Consider the following 15197-nt stretch of genomic DNA (forward strand, 5'->3'; position numbering starts at 1 on the left):
GATTCCTTCATAGAACCCCCTAATATCCAGGTGGCATGGAATCTTGGTTTTTTATTTCAGACGTGGCTTTTTAATTTTTTTATTTTCACATGTGAAATGTATGATTCCAAGTAGGCTCTTAGCTGTTGCGGTTGCAGAGACACACTTACACCAGCTCACCCATAAACTCAATTTAGATAGAAAACCCTTGCACACTCCAATGAAATGTCCATCAAATTCTACACCGGAACTAATGCCTGTTATGGCTGCAACAGATTTGGCTTCTCACAGAATCTCCATTACACTTCACTGTACCAATATTTGGCAACACAACCAAATTCCTGTCACTACTTCCTGAATTAGATATATCAACAATCCCAACCCTCTCATTCTCCGGCAAAATCGACCAATTCGGACTTTGCACCGCACGTAGCCACCGGAAATCATCCACATTGGCCCAATTTTCCGTCTCAGCATCAAGATCAGCACCTCGAAGATCTTCTTCAATCCCTCCATAACTCAAACAATAGGGCGCGAACCTCACACCATTACAATCCTCAACTATAGGCCTGCTCCTAACCCTAAGGTAGAAATCACTTCTTCTAGCACCATGAATCCGAATCTGGTGCGACGCAATCGCGAAAACACAACCCTCAGCTTCCTCAATCAGAATTGATCCCGTTACTGGCCCAACGTAAACCCTACAATCCTTCAATCTATGAATGAAAAGCGCCCTAATGCAACCAATAATCCTCACTTCACAAGAATCTAGATCCGAAATCGTGAATTCCCCGATCTCCGATTCTTTAAACTCTCCAACCAAAACCTCACCGGTTTTGTTCCTAAACCCTGGAGAATCACGCGCCACATAGCTCGGTTGGACGGAATTGTACACCGGTGCTATACTTTGTTTGGATTCTGGAACAACGGAATCTCGCTCTTTCTTACTAGCCTTATTCTTGAAGGAGAATTTCTTTTTAGGGATAAGCTCGGAGCTGAGATTCTCAAGGCTACGTTTCAAATCGGAAACAGTTTTAAGGGAAGATCGAACATCATAAGAAGGAAGAAAGTAGGAGCTTTGAGCGACGAGTTTTTCCAAATCGGAGATTGATTCGGAGATTTTATCCAAATGCGGTTTAAGCTGAGATGGATCGGAAGCAACTGATTGGGAGTCGGAGAGATGAGACTCGATGGAGGATTTTAGTTCGGAGAAGCGGGAGAGAAAGGAGGAAGTTGATTCGGTGGAAGGGTCAGTGGAGCTGGTTGAACGGGATTGTTGGCGTTTGGAGAGACGGTCTAGCATTGATAAGTGCTTTTTCTGTAACGCTGCTTCTGCTTCTTTGAAATTAAAAAGTGTAAAATGACACATAATCACTTTAACAAAATTAAAAATATGCCAGGTGTAGGACCTCTTATTAGATTCCATGCCACCTGGATATTAGGGGGTTCTATGAAGGAATCTACATAACATAAGGGGGGGTTTACAAAAAATATTTTTACAGGGGGGTAATCCTAAACTCGCTAACATTACAGGGGGGAAAAGTGTATTTAACCCTAAATTGAATATTGATGGTGAAAACCAAAGAAAAATATTTCTATTTTTTAGTTGAGGAAATCAATTTTTTTACGAAAATAACCCAGTTTTTAAAAAAAAATCCCAAAATAACTTTGTTTTCAAAAAAATCCCCAAATTACCCCACTTTTAGGAGCAGACACCAATCCAATTGGCGCCTCCTCTTAAAAATAGAGTGCAGGCGTCAATTGGATTGGCTATGGCACATGGTGCAGCCAATCCAATTGGCGTCCATGTGTATCAGTTGAAAGGAGGCGTCAATTGGATTGACACCTCAGTGTATTTTGCAATTTTTTTGTTAAACGGTCTACGTGATACATAATTTGGAAATAGGACCAATTGATATTAATATAAATTCCCGTTTACACAAAAAAAGCATAATGGTGATGACCGGGATCACCTAACCGACCTCCGGTCCCACATCCCCTAGCTACCTGAACCCGTGGCCCTAACCCGCGTTGATGATTCACCACTGGTGTTTGAGCATCTGAGGGGCCAGGAGCATCACTACCAACTACAGAAGATGGCCTGCTGAGATAGTCAGACAAATCGGCATAATCTTCAGTATGCATCGAAGGTGTACCACCATAACTGAGTTCATGACCCATGCTAGAGTAGTTGGGTTGTGTTTGAGTCATTGGTGGGCGACCGGGACGGTTGAAGGGAGACATGGGTGTGAATGATGCATCGAGGAAAGGTTGGAAAGATTGTTGGGGTGTTTGATAGAGATATGGTTGTTGGAGGTTTCGGTTTTGTGAGGTTTGGGCTTCTTGGCTATGGTAGGAGGAGGGACGGTTGGTGTTGAATGATCGTTGAGTGTTCTGGCTAAGGCGACTTTGGTAGGGTGATGTGTTGGGTGCGAAGCGATGTTGGGTCTCTGGTTGATGATCAATTTGTTGGTGGTAGTATGGGGTATACTCTTGGTATTGGGGTTGGGTGTATGGCATGTTTGGGTTGTATGTTTGTGTGTTTGTGGAATGGAAAGTTTGACGGACAAGAGGTTGTGTGTATCCGGTCTGACAATGTTGTTGGGGGGTAGATGTTGAGGCGTCTGGTGTGTAAGTTTGTTGGCGTGGGTCGTACAGGTACATATCCTCGGCGATGAACTGAAAACCAACCGATTTGTACCAAGCCATATAAGTACGACTTGGTTTTTCTTCATTTGGCATCACTGCGTCAGTTAAGACATGGTCATGGCGGTGCTTCCATTTGCGAAACTCAGATCTTGCGAAGCTTTGCCATGGATTGAAGTTCCATTGGTCGTTAACTTTGCGCATATGCCATTCTCCTAGGCTTGCTGAGGGATCTAGGATGTGTTGAAGCATACCGACCTGCAACTTCACACGATCACTGTTGTGCATCTCCACAGTTGTGAATCTTATTATCGGTGTGCATGCAGTCCATACGGCTGCGTCTTCTTCGTTGATTTCATGATCATGATCCAAATTTAGGTATGGACGCCAAATGAACTGAAAAGTGAAAGTAACTTGGATTATAAACTTGGTAGAAGAAGTTAACAAATTATAACGAAATAATGAGGTTATTATCCATACGTCTGTCGGTCGAAGGTGATCCAAGAGATTGCGATACTGGGTAATACAGTGTCTAGGACATCTGTTATAACTCATACCACGTGCCGACCATCTGCACCAAAAAGGTAAAAATATTAGTTAGAGATAATAATCGTTAAAGTAAGTAAATATATAGCAATTTAAACAACTTATTTTTGTGCATACGAGAATGTGAAAGGGTTATTGTTGACGGGCGCTAGGGACGGTAGTCTTGACCAACCCCATGCTTGGAGCAAAACAGCACATCCAGAAAAGGTAGATGTGTCTTTGTGTGAATTTTTACACAAAAAGCTATAAAGATAGGCCAGACAAGCGGATCCCTAACTGTAACTTCCTATTCTATCTACATGTCTTAGTATACGTAAATACATAATATGCATACTAGAACCACTACCTTCGGGAAATAAAAAAGAACCAATTAAAAGCATAATGTAACACCTAATTTTTATTATTCGAGCCTCTTCGGTAGAATGCTCATCTAAATGTAAACTGTTATAATATGAATTAAGGCGTGAAAGGAGTATACCTTGACCTCTTGAGTTATCATCTAACAAATCAGTATCCAAGAGGTCCATGCAAATTGAATTCGCATAGTTGGTTTTACCATTTACAATTTTACCTTCAATAGGAAGTCCCAAAAGCATGTAGACGTCTTCTAACGTCACGGTACACTCACCGGTTGGAAACCAAAATGTGTGTGTCTCGGGACGCCATATTTCGCATAAAGCAAGAATGAATTTATTATCCACCGACCAAGACATAATTTTGCTTATATGTCCAAAACCGGCGAGTTCAACATAAGGTTGAATCATCGGGTCCATATGGACATATTCGTGGACCCGAGTACGGAACCTTGAAACATTCTATAAAAGAAACAAGAAAATACTTTACTAAGTTGATATGTTATTAAAAGGCACTCTATTAAAAGGTACTCTAGACAAATAACAAAACAATAAAACGCTTACATAAGTTTCTATGTTTGCAACTGTTCCTCTGTGCGACTCGCCCATTGTGAGGATAGACATCTTGTCGGAGATGAAAGAGGTTGGTGCAGATGAAAGAGGTTGTTGCAGATGAAAGATTTGATGTTGTAGAAGAAGTAGTGAGTGATGGTGTGGAAGAAGTGTTAGAGTTACCTTCCTATTTATAGGTAAAAGTGTGGAGCATAGAAAAATATGTTTGCATGTGGTAGCCAAATGAATTGGCGCCCATGTGCATTTTGTACATGGTGTCGCCATTCAAATTGGCCCCTCCATAGGCACATGCATGACACACCTAGGTCTGAATGCTTGGTTATGAGGTCTGCATGTATGCAAGATATGGTGTAGCCAAATGGATTGGCGCCCATGTGCAAGGATTGTAAGGAGGCGCCAATTCATTTGGAGCTAGTGCTTGCATGTAAGACATGTGGCTTTCCTCTCTCTCTCTCTCTTGCATGCTGGACACATCACTTCAGAGTAGCTTGCATGTTTGACACATCATTTCGGACTAGCTTGCATGTGTGACACATCACTTCGGACTAGCTTGCATGTGAGACAAAGGTGGGAGACATGTTCCACACTAAAGAAGAATGTGTGCGAGCTATCAAAAAATTCCACATGAACAACTCTGCTGATTTTATAGTGAAACATACTGATTCGAGAAGGTATGTCATCGAATGTCATAACATCCTTTGTAAGTTTCAGTTGGTTGCGTCTTATAAAAAGAAAAATGACTCTTGGGAGATAGCTTCAATAGACCCACCTCACAGTTGCATTGCAACTAACGTTGAACAAGATCACCATAAATTAAGCGCTGCATTGATATGTCAAGACATTCTGCCGCTGGTTAACAAAGACCCATCAGTGAAGGTGAGTATAATTATATCCCATATCAGAACAAGATATAATTATACTTCATCTTACAAGAAAGTCTGGATTGCAAGGACAAAGGCTGTTGAATAGGTATTCGGCAACTGGGAGGATTCATACAAAGAATCTTCGTAAGAAGGTGGTGAATGTTGGGTATGCTCTAACTCAGTCGTCATTTCAATATTATCGTGATGAAATTAGACTGTCTAATGAAGACCCAGAAAGATGGCTGAATAACATACCAGTACAGCAGTGGATAAGGGCATTTGACGGAGGTTGTCGATGGGGCCACATGACAATAAACATTGTGGAATGCATGAACGAGGTATTCAAAGGAATTAGAAATCTGTCAATAACCGCCTTGGTCAGATCGACCTATTATAGGTTGGCTTCTACGTTCGCAACCAGAGGTGAAAGATGGAGTGCGGTGTTAATGTTTGGGCAAGTATTCAGCGAGTGTTGCATGAAAGTCATGAAAGAGGAGAGCATCAAAGCTAGCACACACGCTGTAACAGTCTTTGACCGTCATAGGCAAAATTTCAGCGTCCAAGAAACAATGGACCACAACGAGGGGAGACCAAATTTAGCCTATGCTGTCAGACTAAACAGAAGTTGGTGCGACTGTGGAAAATTCTAGGCCTTCCGCATTCCTTGCTCCCATGTCATTGCAGCATGCACATATACTCGCCAAGACGCTTACAACCATTTATCTGATGTGTACAAGGCCGTCACCGTCATGAATGTATATAATAAAAGCTTCTCGGTGCTACCAATGGAGGAATATTGGCCTCCATACGAAGGTGGCATAGTTTGGCACAACAACGAGATGCATAGAAAGAAAAAAGGAAGGCCAAAAAGCACACGTATCAGGACAGAAATGGATACGACAGATAAAATGATAAGATTATGTAGTATTTGTTGTCAACCAGGACACAACAAGAACAACTGTCCCAATCGAGGAGCATCATCAAGGTCATAATCTTTTGTAACATTGCATTTTTGTAACCTTCAATTTTTATATATCATTAAGTTTTTGTTACAACGAGGTTCACAACAAACATCACTACAACATAAGCAAACTGAAAACAGAATATTTCTAACTGATTACAACAATCAAAATGATGTCATCTCGTCCGAACATCATTTCCCTAGCATCCTTATCAGTTTTCATTCGCACCCAACCAAAGATACTATCGAGTCTCTCAATACTTCTAATTTTTTTCCCTTCTGGTATTTTCCCATCTAAGCATCGAACCAACTCCCTCTTCAGTTGATTGAAAGTAGTGGTGTTCCAGAAGAGCATCAGCATCTGAGGTTTGTCTCTAGCATAAATCACCTTTCCATAGTGGCGACGAACACCAAACATGATTGTCAAATGACGAAATGAGATGTGGAAAAATGATTCACACAACACCTCTATTTATAACAAAAAAAATGCATAATACACAGAGGTGTCAATCCAATTGACGCCTCCTTTAAAAAAATACACATGGGCGCCAATTGGATTGGCTGCACCATGTGCCCTAGCCAATCCAATTGGCGTCTGCACTCTATTTTTGAGATGAGTCGCCAATTGGATTGGCGTCTCCTCCTAAAAGTGGGGTACTTTGGAATTTTTTTTGAAAACAAGATTATTTTGGAAATTTTCTTGAAAAATTAGGTTATTTTGATAAAAAAAATTCGAGGAAATCTTGTTATTTTAAGTTTTTGATAATTTTGTTAAAAATTAAAATATTTTTACAAGTAATTTTAGTTATGAGTTGAATTTATTTTAAATTTAAAAAGTACAATTAATTCATAGTTAAATTGTGAATTAATTTTTAGAAATCTCTTTTCCAAGTATCCAACTTTACAGTTTTAATAAAGAAATTAAATTTTTGCCGCGATTAATATTTGAGTAAGTGTTTTTTGGATTTTTTTTAGCTTTAGTTACCATTTAACTGAAGGTAAATATCCCAAAAAAATTGTGAATCACTAATATTTTTGTAAGAGTGAAGTTGAATGAAAAATGTCAAATTTGAAATTTTTTATATTATCTATAACAATATATAAATATAGAAAGGGAAAACTTTGTTTTGGTATAATCTATTTTTCTATCAATTTGACTCTTATATAACTTACATAATAATTTCTAATAACTTCTATTGAAATCATTACTATTATCTTTCACATAACTTCATACTATTAACTTCCTATATAACTTCTATTTAAAATTAACATCAAATAAAACAATATCATATATATTTTCATGTGCTTCATTAAAAAAAACGGATAGACGGGCACTGAGTGCCCGTCTGAACACTAGTTGTTATAAAAGAAATTACAACAAATTATGACAAGGTATTTGTTTTACACCGTAATCGCAAACGTTACTTTTTCTGGTTCAAATTTCAATGCACACAAAATAATAAAATAAAGAAAAAAGCGAATTGAACCGTATATAAAGTGTAATGTCAAAATTGAGTGTCATTTTAGCATTTCTCTTATTATAAATAGACTGACAACAATGTTATGCTTACATTATCCCTTATACCTACACTGTATGTACTGTTCACAGATATGGTGAACAATATCGTAAATAATGAATAGTATTGTAAATAGTGAACAATACACAAATAGTAAAGTAAACAGTGTCAGATGAACAATATCATTTATGTGAACAATGGTCGTGAACAGTGCCCCTTGTGAATAGTGTATCAACAATGATTTTTAGTAGTAAATCAAAGTTGTTAATGAAATGTAAAAAGTTGGTTAATGAAGTGATAAAGTTGATTAATAAACTCCTATATATTGAAAATAATTTTTAGTAGTAAAACAAAGTTGATTAATGCAATATAAAAAGTTGATTAATGAAATTATGAAGTTTGGTTAATAAACGTCCAAATATAAAAATAATTTTTAGTAGTAAAACAAAGTTTATTAGTGAAATGTAAAATGTTGGTTGATGAAATTATGAAGTTGGTTAATCATACAATTTTATATCGATACTCCTTAATCCCCCCCAAAAAAATTATTTTTATTTTTTAAAAAGTTATTTTATTATTATAATATTTAACTATTCATTATTGATAACAATGAAATATAATGAATAGTGAAATACGGTGGTGTAGTGTATGTTTTAATATAAGAATAACATTTTTCATATGCAGCAATGTTATGCTTACACCCTCCCTCACACCTACATCGAATGCATTGTTCACAAATATGATGAACAATGAACAATGCATGAACAAGGAAGTTAACAGTGTCACATGAACAATGCTATTTATGTGAACAATGTCGTGAACACTGTCCCCCGTGAATAGTGCATGAATAGTGATTTTTAATAGTAAATCAAAGTCGGTTAATAAAATATAAAAAGTTGGTTAATAAAGTATGATGAAATTGATTACTAAACATGCATATATTAAAAGTAATTTTTAGTAGTAAAACAAAGTTGATTAATGCAATGTAAAAAGTTGGTTAATGAAGTTATGAAATCGGTTAATAAACGTCCAGATATAAAAATAATTTAGAAGTAAAACAAAGTTGATTAATGAAATGTAAAATATTGGTTAATAAAGTTATGAAGTTGGTTAATCACACAATTTTATATCGGTACTCCTTAATCCAAAAAAAAAATTTATATATATATTTTTTTAATTTTTTATTATTATAATATTTTATTGTTCAACACATTGATGGACAATGAAATACGGTATAGTGTATGTTTTAGTGTAAGAATAATATTTTTCATATACTAAACCACTTGCTTCCAATCTCACATGGCATTCTTGGACCAAAACCAAAACATGAGCATGTTGCTGCAACAAAATCTTCTTATGCATTAATGAATATTTAAAATAATATGCACACTTTTTATTGCTCCTCCAAACAAACATTGATATTGTTATGGCTGACCTCAATGCCGGCTATGTGGTATTGTTTTCTTTTAGTGTGAGAATCCTTACAATTTTTTCATTTAAAAAAGGTGTCCCGTTGGTTTAAGGTGTATGAGTGTTGTATATAAATTTCATTTAACCTCGATTTCCAAGTAATGTGAGACTATTTTAGTCATCCTGAAGTAGTTGCCCCTCAGTCGAGGCTAAGGGCATGGTGCAAACTTCGAGTTACCATAGATGGTCTTAATGTTCAGTTGACCTCAAGTCCGCGCCACTATAACTACGAGGTATTGTACTTTTTAGATATGATAAACCTCATTGTTATATCTTTTAGAAAATATGTCTCATTGGATTGAGGTGTATGAGCATTGTATATAAACTACTCTTAGCCTTGATTATCAAGTAATGTGAAAATATGTTGGCCAGTTCGAAACAATTATCCCTCAGGCGAGGCTACGGATCACGGTGCAAAATTCGAGTTCCCATAAATGATGTCAATGTTTCGATCGATCTCAAGTCCGTGTCACTACATCTATAAGGTAGTGTTTGTTTTGGGTGTGAAAGCCTCACAACCTTGTCCTTTAAAAAAGGTGTCTCGTTGTCTTGAGGTGTATGAATGTTGTATATAAATTATCCTTAACCTCAATTCTCAAACAATGTGGGACTAATAAGCATGACGCGAACTTCGAGTTCTCATGGATGATGTTAATGTTTCGATTGATCTCAAGTGCACGTCATTGTGAATACGAGATGTTGTCTGTTTTTGGTGGAAGAATCCTCACAACTCTGTACTTTAAAATGGTACCTCATTGATTTAAGTTCTATGGGTATTATATATAAACTATCATTAGCCTCTTTCATTAATCCTATCACAAATTATTTATAATGATCCCCATTTATATGCTTTTATGGCTAACTATGGTGCGGAGGTGAGTGAATGTAAATTTATCATCTAATCTATTTGAAATAATTAATTTATCATATAAGTACCTTACATAAAAAATAATTTGAAAAATAAAATAAATATTAATAGTTTGATCATAATAAAGCAATATATATATATATATATGATTCAAGTTTTCTTTACATACCTAACAAATATACATATATGAGGCGCATTCAACCAATTCTGGTATCAATGTATTTGACCAGTTTCCTATCAACATATTTAATAGACTGCTCATTAAAGACAGCTTCACCTATATTTACAAAGACCAACTCATCACCCTTCATTGTGATGTTTACATAATCTTAAAGAAAAGTCAAAATTGATGGAATAGTTAGACCACTAGATTTGAGAGATGCAACAGACTCAATGTTGTTTTGGATCGTCTTGCCTTTATTTGTACCATATTTGAAGGAATCATAAAATTACATAAATCTATATTGATTAACAAATAATAAAATAAATATACATAGCTCACTAGTAAATAAAACTTGCCTTTTCTACTTCCAGTCATAAATTCAACAAGATAAAATTGTCCACATGTAACAACATGATGTTTTGACAATGCTAAATTGACCTTACCTAACGTCATACACTAAATTACTAACCAATGACATCGATTGCAATAACTACATTTAGTACATGTAAGCTTCGAAAAAAGAAGTAATGTATTAGCTATACCAGAAATTTAGACAAAACAAAAAATTAGTGTATTAGTCATGCAATGAGATACTTTCTTACTTACACGACTATCAACCATATTTCTAACATTGATATCCAAGATTTTTTTTTGTCTTTTTTCGTTCGAGCTTCCACCAATGTCTTATATAACGGGATACATTATCTGGTTGTTCCCTTTTTATTATAAATACATTTTAAAAGTAAACTCATTTGATACAAAATGCAATAGCATAATAAAGTCATTTGATGTCATCATAACACTAAATAAACAAATACAACAACAAATTTTCTCTACCGCTTATTTGATTCTAAAAAGATTTTATTTACTCAAAGTCTAAGGAACTATAAAGAGTTATTTATCATAAATATACTACTACAAATAATACATTTTATGATGACGATTTCACCTCACGTATTGAAAAAATGAGATATAATTCCTGGACGCACCCTGTTTTAAAAATAAAATAAAAATATACAATATATTTTGTCAATTATTTTGAAAACTGAGGGGTAAACATATTCAGTGTACATGCTTCGAATGCTACAAGTCTCGGTTTATGTTTTTATCTCATTAAAAGTGACGCATTCTTGAGTATTTTATTTTTAATCTAAAAATACGTCATATTTCACCTCGATTTTCTTTCCAACCGAGGTGAATATGTTTCTCTGAAATATATATATATATCTATATATATATATATATATATATATATATATATATATATATATATATATATATATATATATATATATATATATATATATATATATATATAGCTTTAGCTTGTAGCATTCAATTTCACTTGTCTAAACAACACAAATAGAATCCTAACGAAGAGCCCTTAACAAAAGAGCCCTGAACAACGAGAGCCATAAACACATATCATCTTCAATATGAAGATGTTATGTGTTTATTGTTATCATTTCTTCTTCGGAGATCCAAATCATTTTCTTTTACTTCTTCTTCAGAGATCTGGAACGTCAAACAACACTATTAATAATGTTGTCATATTGTTGTTGTTGTTGTTGTTGTTATTGCTGTTGTGGTGGTGGTGGTGGTGAGATCTGAAATCCTAGAGGTTTTCTTGTTATTATTGTTGTTGTTATTTATGTGTTTTTGTCGATGTTGTTGTTCTTGTTGTTGAGACTCTAAACCCTTGTTGTTGTTCTTGATATTGTTGTTGATTGTTTTTTGTGTGTTGTTGTTTAATGTAAGTTGTTGTTTTTGAGTTGGATTTATTAAATCTATATGTTGTATTTTATTTGTTGTTATTGTGTTTCAGTAGAGATTGATATTGATATTGAGATTATATTTTTTGTGATTCTTTGTTAATCTCTCATCTTGTTCCACCGAGTTGAGTTTATTATATCTAATGTCGATTGTTTGTTTCATTAATCCATGTTTGAACATATAGCATAGTAAATTGATGTTGGAAATAATCATATGAAAAACTATGTTGTATACCAAACTTATCTCACACTGATTAATGATTTTCTAGCATTCAGTAGCTCATCATTCATCTCATGTTGTTTTATTGTTAAAATCTCTCCAATACTTCTAGTTTTTATTCAAATTTCTTCCTTATTTGTTCATTTTTCAAAACATCAAATTTTCTGCTTTCAAGAATGAATTAGTAGAAAAGGAGGTGTTGAATAAAGAACTTGAAATATTGGAGAGATTTTAACCATAAAACAACGTGAGATGAATGATGAGTTACATGATGCTTCAAAATCACTAATCAATGTAAGTTGTTCTCGGTTTTATTAGATAACCGAGGTGGAAATATGATATGAAATTACAAAACTGATGGGACATGTGTTTTTTCCATTTCAGAATTCTAAAAAGATCTCATGGGGATCGAACTCATGACCTTTTCACATATCCGTCGGTTATTTTAAAACCAAGAGGTAAAGTGTGCATTTTTCATGACGACTTTCGTTGCCTCGCCTATGTAGCCAAGGTTAAATGCATTTCACGTCCGAGGTTAAATGTACTTTTTCTAATAATAATTATAGTGTAAGTATTTTAAGAGCATACTTACAACAAGTCAAGCATACCCATTTAGTAATGCCTTGTACATAAATTTAGGGTTTGAAGCTCTATTTTCCCCCTCAATTTCTATATTAATTAAAAAATGGTAAATATTTTAATAAGTAACAAGTAAACATTAATAAATAATAAATAAAATAAGATTACCATAAAATTACCCTCAAAGTTATCAGCCGAAAATTTATCTCATTTGTGTTATAGAATAAATTGTGTATATTTATCATGAAGACTTGAATTAACATTTTTATGTTTGTCCTTAACAGCCTTGTTGACACAAATAGTTTAATTAAAAATAATACTTACAAAAACATTTTGAGATAGTGTGTTACATGTATGTCTTCCTAAACAAGTTTTTTTTTTGTAATTGACCAATATTTTGATGTCACATTTTGCACTCAAGTTATAAACAGCGGTTGGAACTAGCCGATAAATGGAAAGTCCAAAAAAAGTCATTAGTTTGATTGCACCATCTCCAATAGGTTAACCTGATTTATTCTAATCAACCTTACATAACATAAAATACAATAGATTCAATTAGTATCAATAATCTAATGCAATAGGTTGACCTAACTTCTCATTATGCATGTAAAGAAATTAATAGCTACCTTTGTGTGAATACCCCTTACTTTTATCTTTATAGGTTTCTATCATCAAAACTGGATAATATGATGAAGCATTTTTATCACTATCTAGTAAACTATCATTATCACAAGAGTATTTATTGGAATGATCCATTTAATTGAAAACATATATGAGATCACTGCCATAATGTTTTCTGATCTTCAAGAAGCATCCTCTCATGTTGTTTTCTAAGCTTATCACTCTCCAAAATGTAATATATATCTAAAAATTTAAAGTGCAAAGGTATTTATACAAATCTTAAAAAGCAGACCGTGTTAAGCCCTAGATTTGGCGCTAAGCGTAGCTAGCAGACAAATAACTTAAACCACCATAAATGGCGCTAAGCGCCTGATTTGGCGCTAAGCGCATAAGCTTCTGCCCAAAAAAATTGGTTGGCACTATGATTGTGTTAAGCCCCATCTATTGTGCTACAATGGTGCTAAGCCCCATCAGCAAGATTGCTTTGATCCAAAAAATGCATGTTGAAGCCATATGTTTGTCTTTTGATGACCAAAGCTCCTCCTAAGCATAAATGCCTACAAAATGGGTTGAAATTAAGCAAACTACAACTAATTACATGATAAACTAATATAGTTAGACATTTACACAAAAGTTGAGGTTTTGCTACAAGAATCTAATGAAACAAGTTAATAAATGTCATGCTTTTATGTACAAATTAACCATAATTTGGCACTTATCAACTCTCCCCAACTTAGAACTTTGCTTGTCCTCAAACAAGAGTCTTACAAACCAAAAGAAACAAGAGCAACTACCAAGATTTCACATGATCAAATAAGTTTTGAGAAAATAAGATAAATGCATAGTTCAAAATTTCAAAAGCATAAGCAAAGTGATGCTTACCACTATACTACAATCAAACCATGATCTTGAAACAAATTCGAAACACAAAACTCATGTCATAAATTCTAAAACAACACATGCTCAATTATGAATCACGCCTAGCACACATCTTCAAATTGTGATGAAGAACAAAAATGAGGGACTTTGACTCACACCCAACAATCTTGATAACATATTAATCAACTTATGCACTCACCCAAGCAATTCACATTGAAAGTACAAAAACACAAATCACAAAGAACTTTCATTGTAATGAGGCTTGGTTAACAAATAAGGGTCATATCTAAAGGTCTTTGAAACAAAATTGTCAAACTCTAGAAGAGCATTCACTTTTCAATTTCTTTTTAATTCACAACTCCATTTACCACTTTTCTTTGTTCAAATGATAAACTCTTGATCACACGTGCTAGCACAACTTATTTTCCACTTTTTCTTTCAAACAATTTTCTTTTCTTTTTCTTTTTCACAATTTTCTTTCTTTTTCTTTTTCACAATTTTCTTTCTTTTTCAAGTTCTTTCTTTTCCAACTGCTTAGCAACCTATCATTTTTCTTTCTTCTCCCCAACTTTAATACAACCAATATTGTGGTATGAATGCTCCCCTATTTTCTATGGTAAGGGACAAAATTATACAATCAAATGAAGGTTTACGGTTCGGAAAAAAAATCCATAATCCATTCTAAAATCAATGATGATTTACTCTTTGCATGCAAAGGAAAAATCCCACAGTTCAAACTTGATATAGATCCAGACATTGAGGCTCAAAGTGGTTAAAGAATTCTCGCTCACGCACATGGTAGGTTACTTTTGGTCAAGTGGTTGTGCTCAAAATCAAAAATTGCCTTGATCATTTTCATGCTTTCGTAACTTCAACACAAATGCAAGATTAAACATAAATTAACCGAGTTAAAACAATAGATTGTTGGTCTCATGTACATATAGTAAACAATGGAAAGTATCCTCACATTTAGGCTTTGATCTAAAGTGATTCAATCATGAACATGTAGTGCAAAAGAATGAATGACACGATGTTTGTACAAATTACAAGTTTCATATTCATGATATGGTCTAGAAAACAATAAACATGTACCTTGACATTATACCATCCTTCAAGCTTTTATCATTACGAAAGAATTTGCTAGTTGAAACATTCAAACTCGGAATAATCACTCAATGATTTTTCAA

General features: G+C 34.4%; 1 protein-coding gene across 1 annotated transcript; it reads right to left on the reverse strand.

The window, feature by feature from the left end:
* Positions 1 to 214: 214 nt before the first annotated feature.
* Positions 215 to 1316, reverse strand: LOC127076249 (tubulin-folding cofactor C). Its single transcript, XM_051017848.1, has one exon. It carries the CDS (start codon positions 1280 to 1282, stop codon positions 230 to 232), a length of 1053 nt encoding a protein of 350 aa, XP_050873805.1. The 5' UTR covers positions 1283 to 1316; the 3' UTR covers positions 215 to 229.
* Positions 1317 to 15197: the final 13881 nt, after the last annotated feature.

This window comes from Lathyrus oleraceus, chromosome 4, assembly GCF_024323335.1.
Source record: "Lathyrus oleraceus cultivar Zhongwan6 chromosome 4, CAAS_Psat_ZW6_1.0, whole genome shotgun sequence".
Lineage (NCBI taxonomy): Eukaryota > Viridiplantae > Streptophyta > Magnoliopsida > Fabales > Fabaceae > Lathyrus > Lathyrus oleraceus.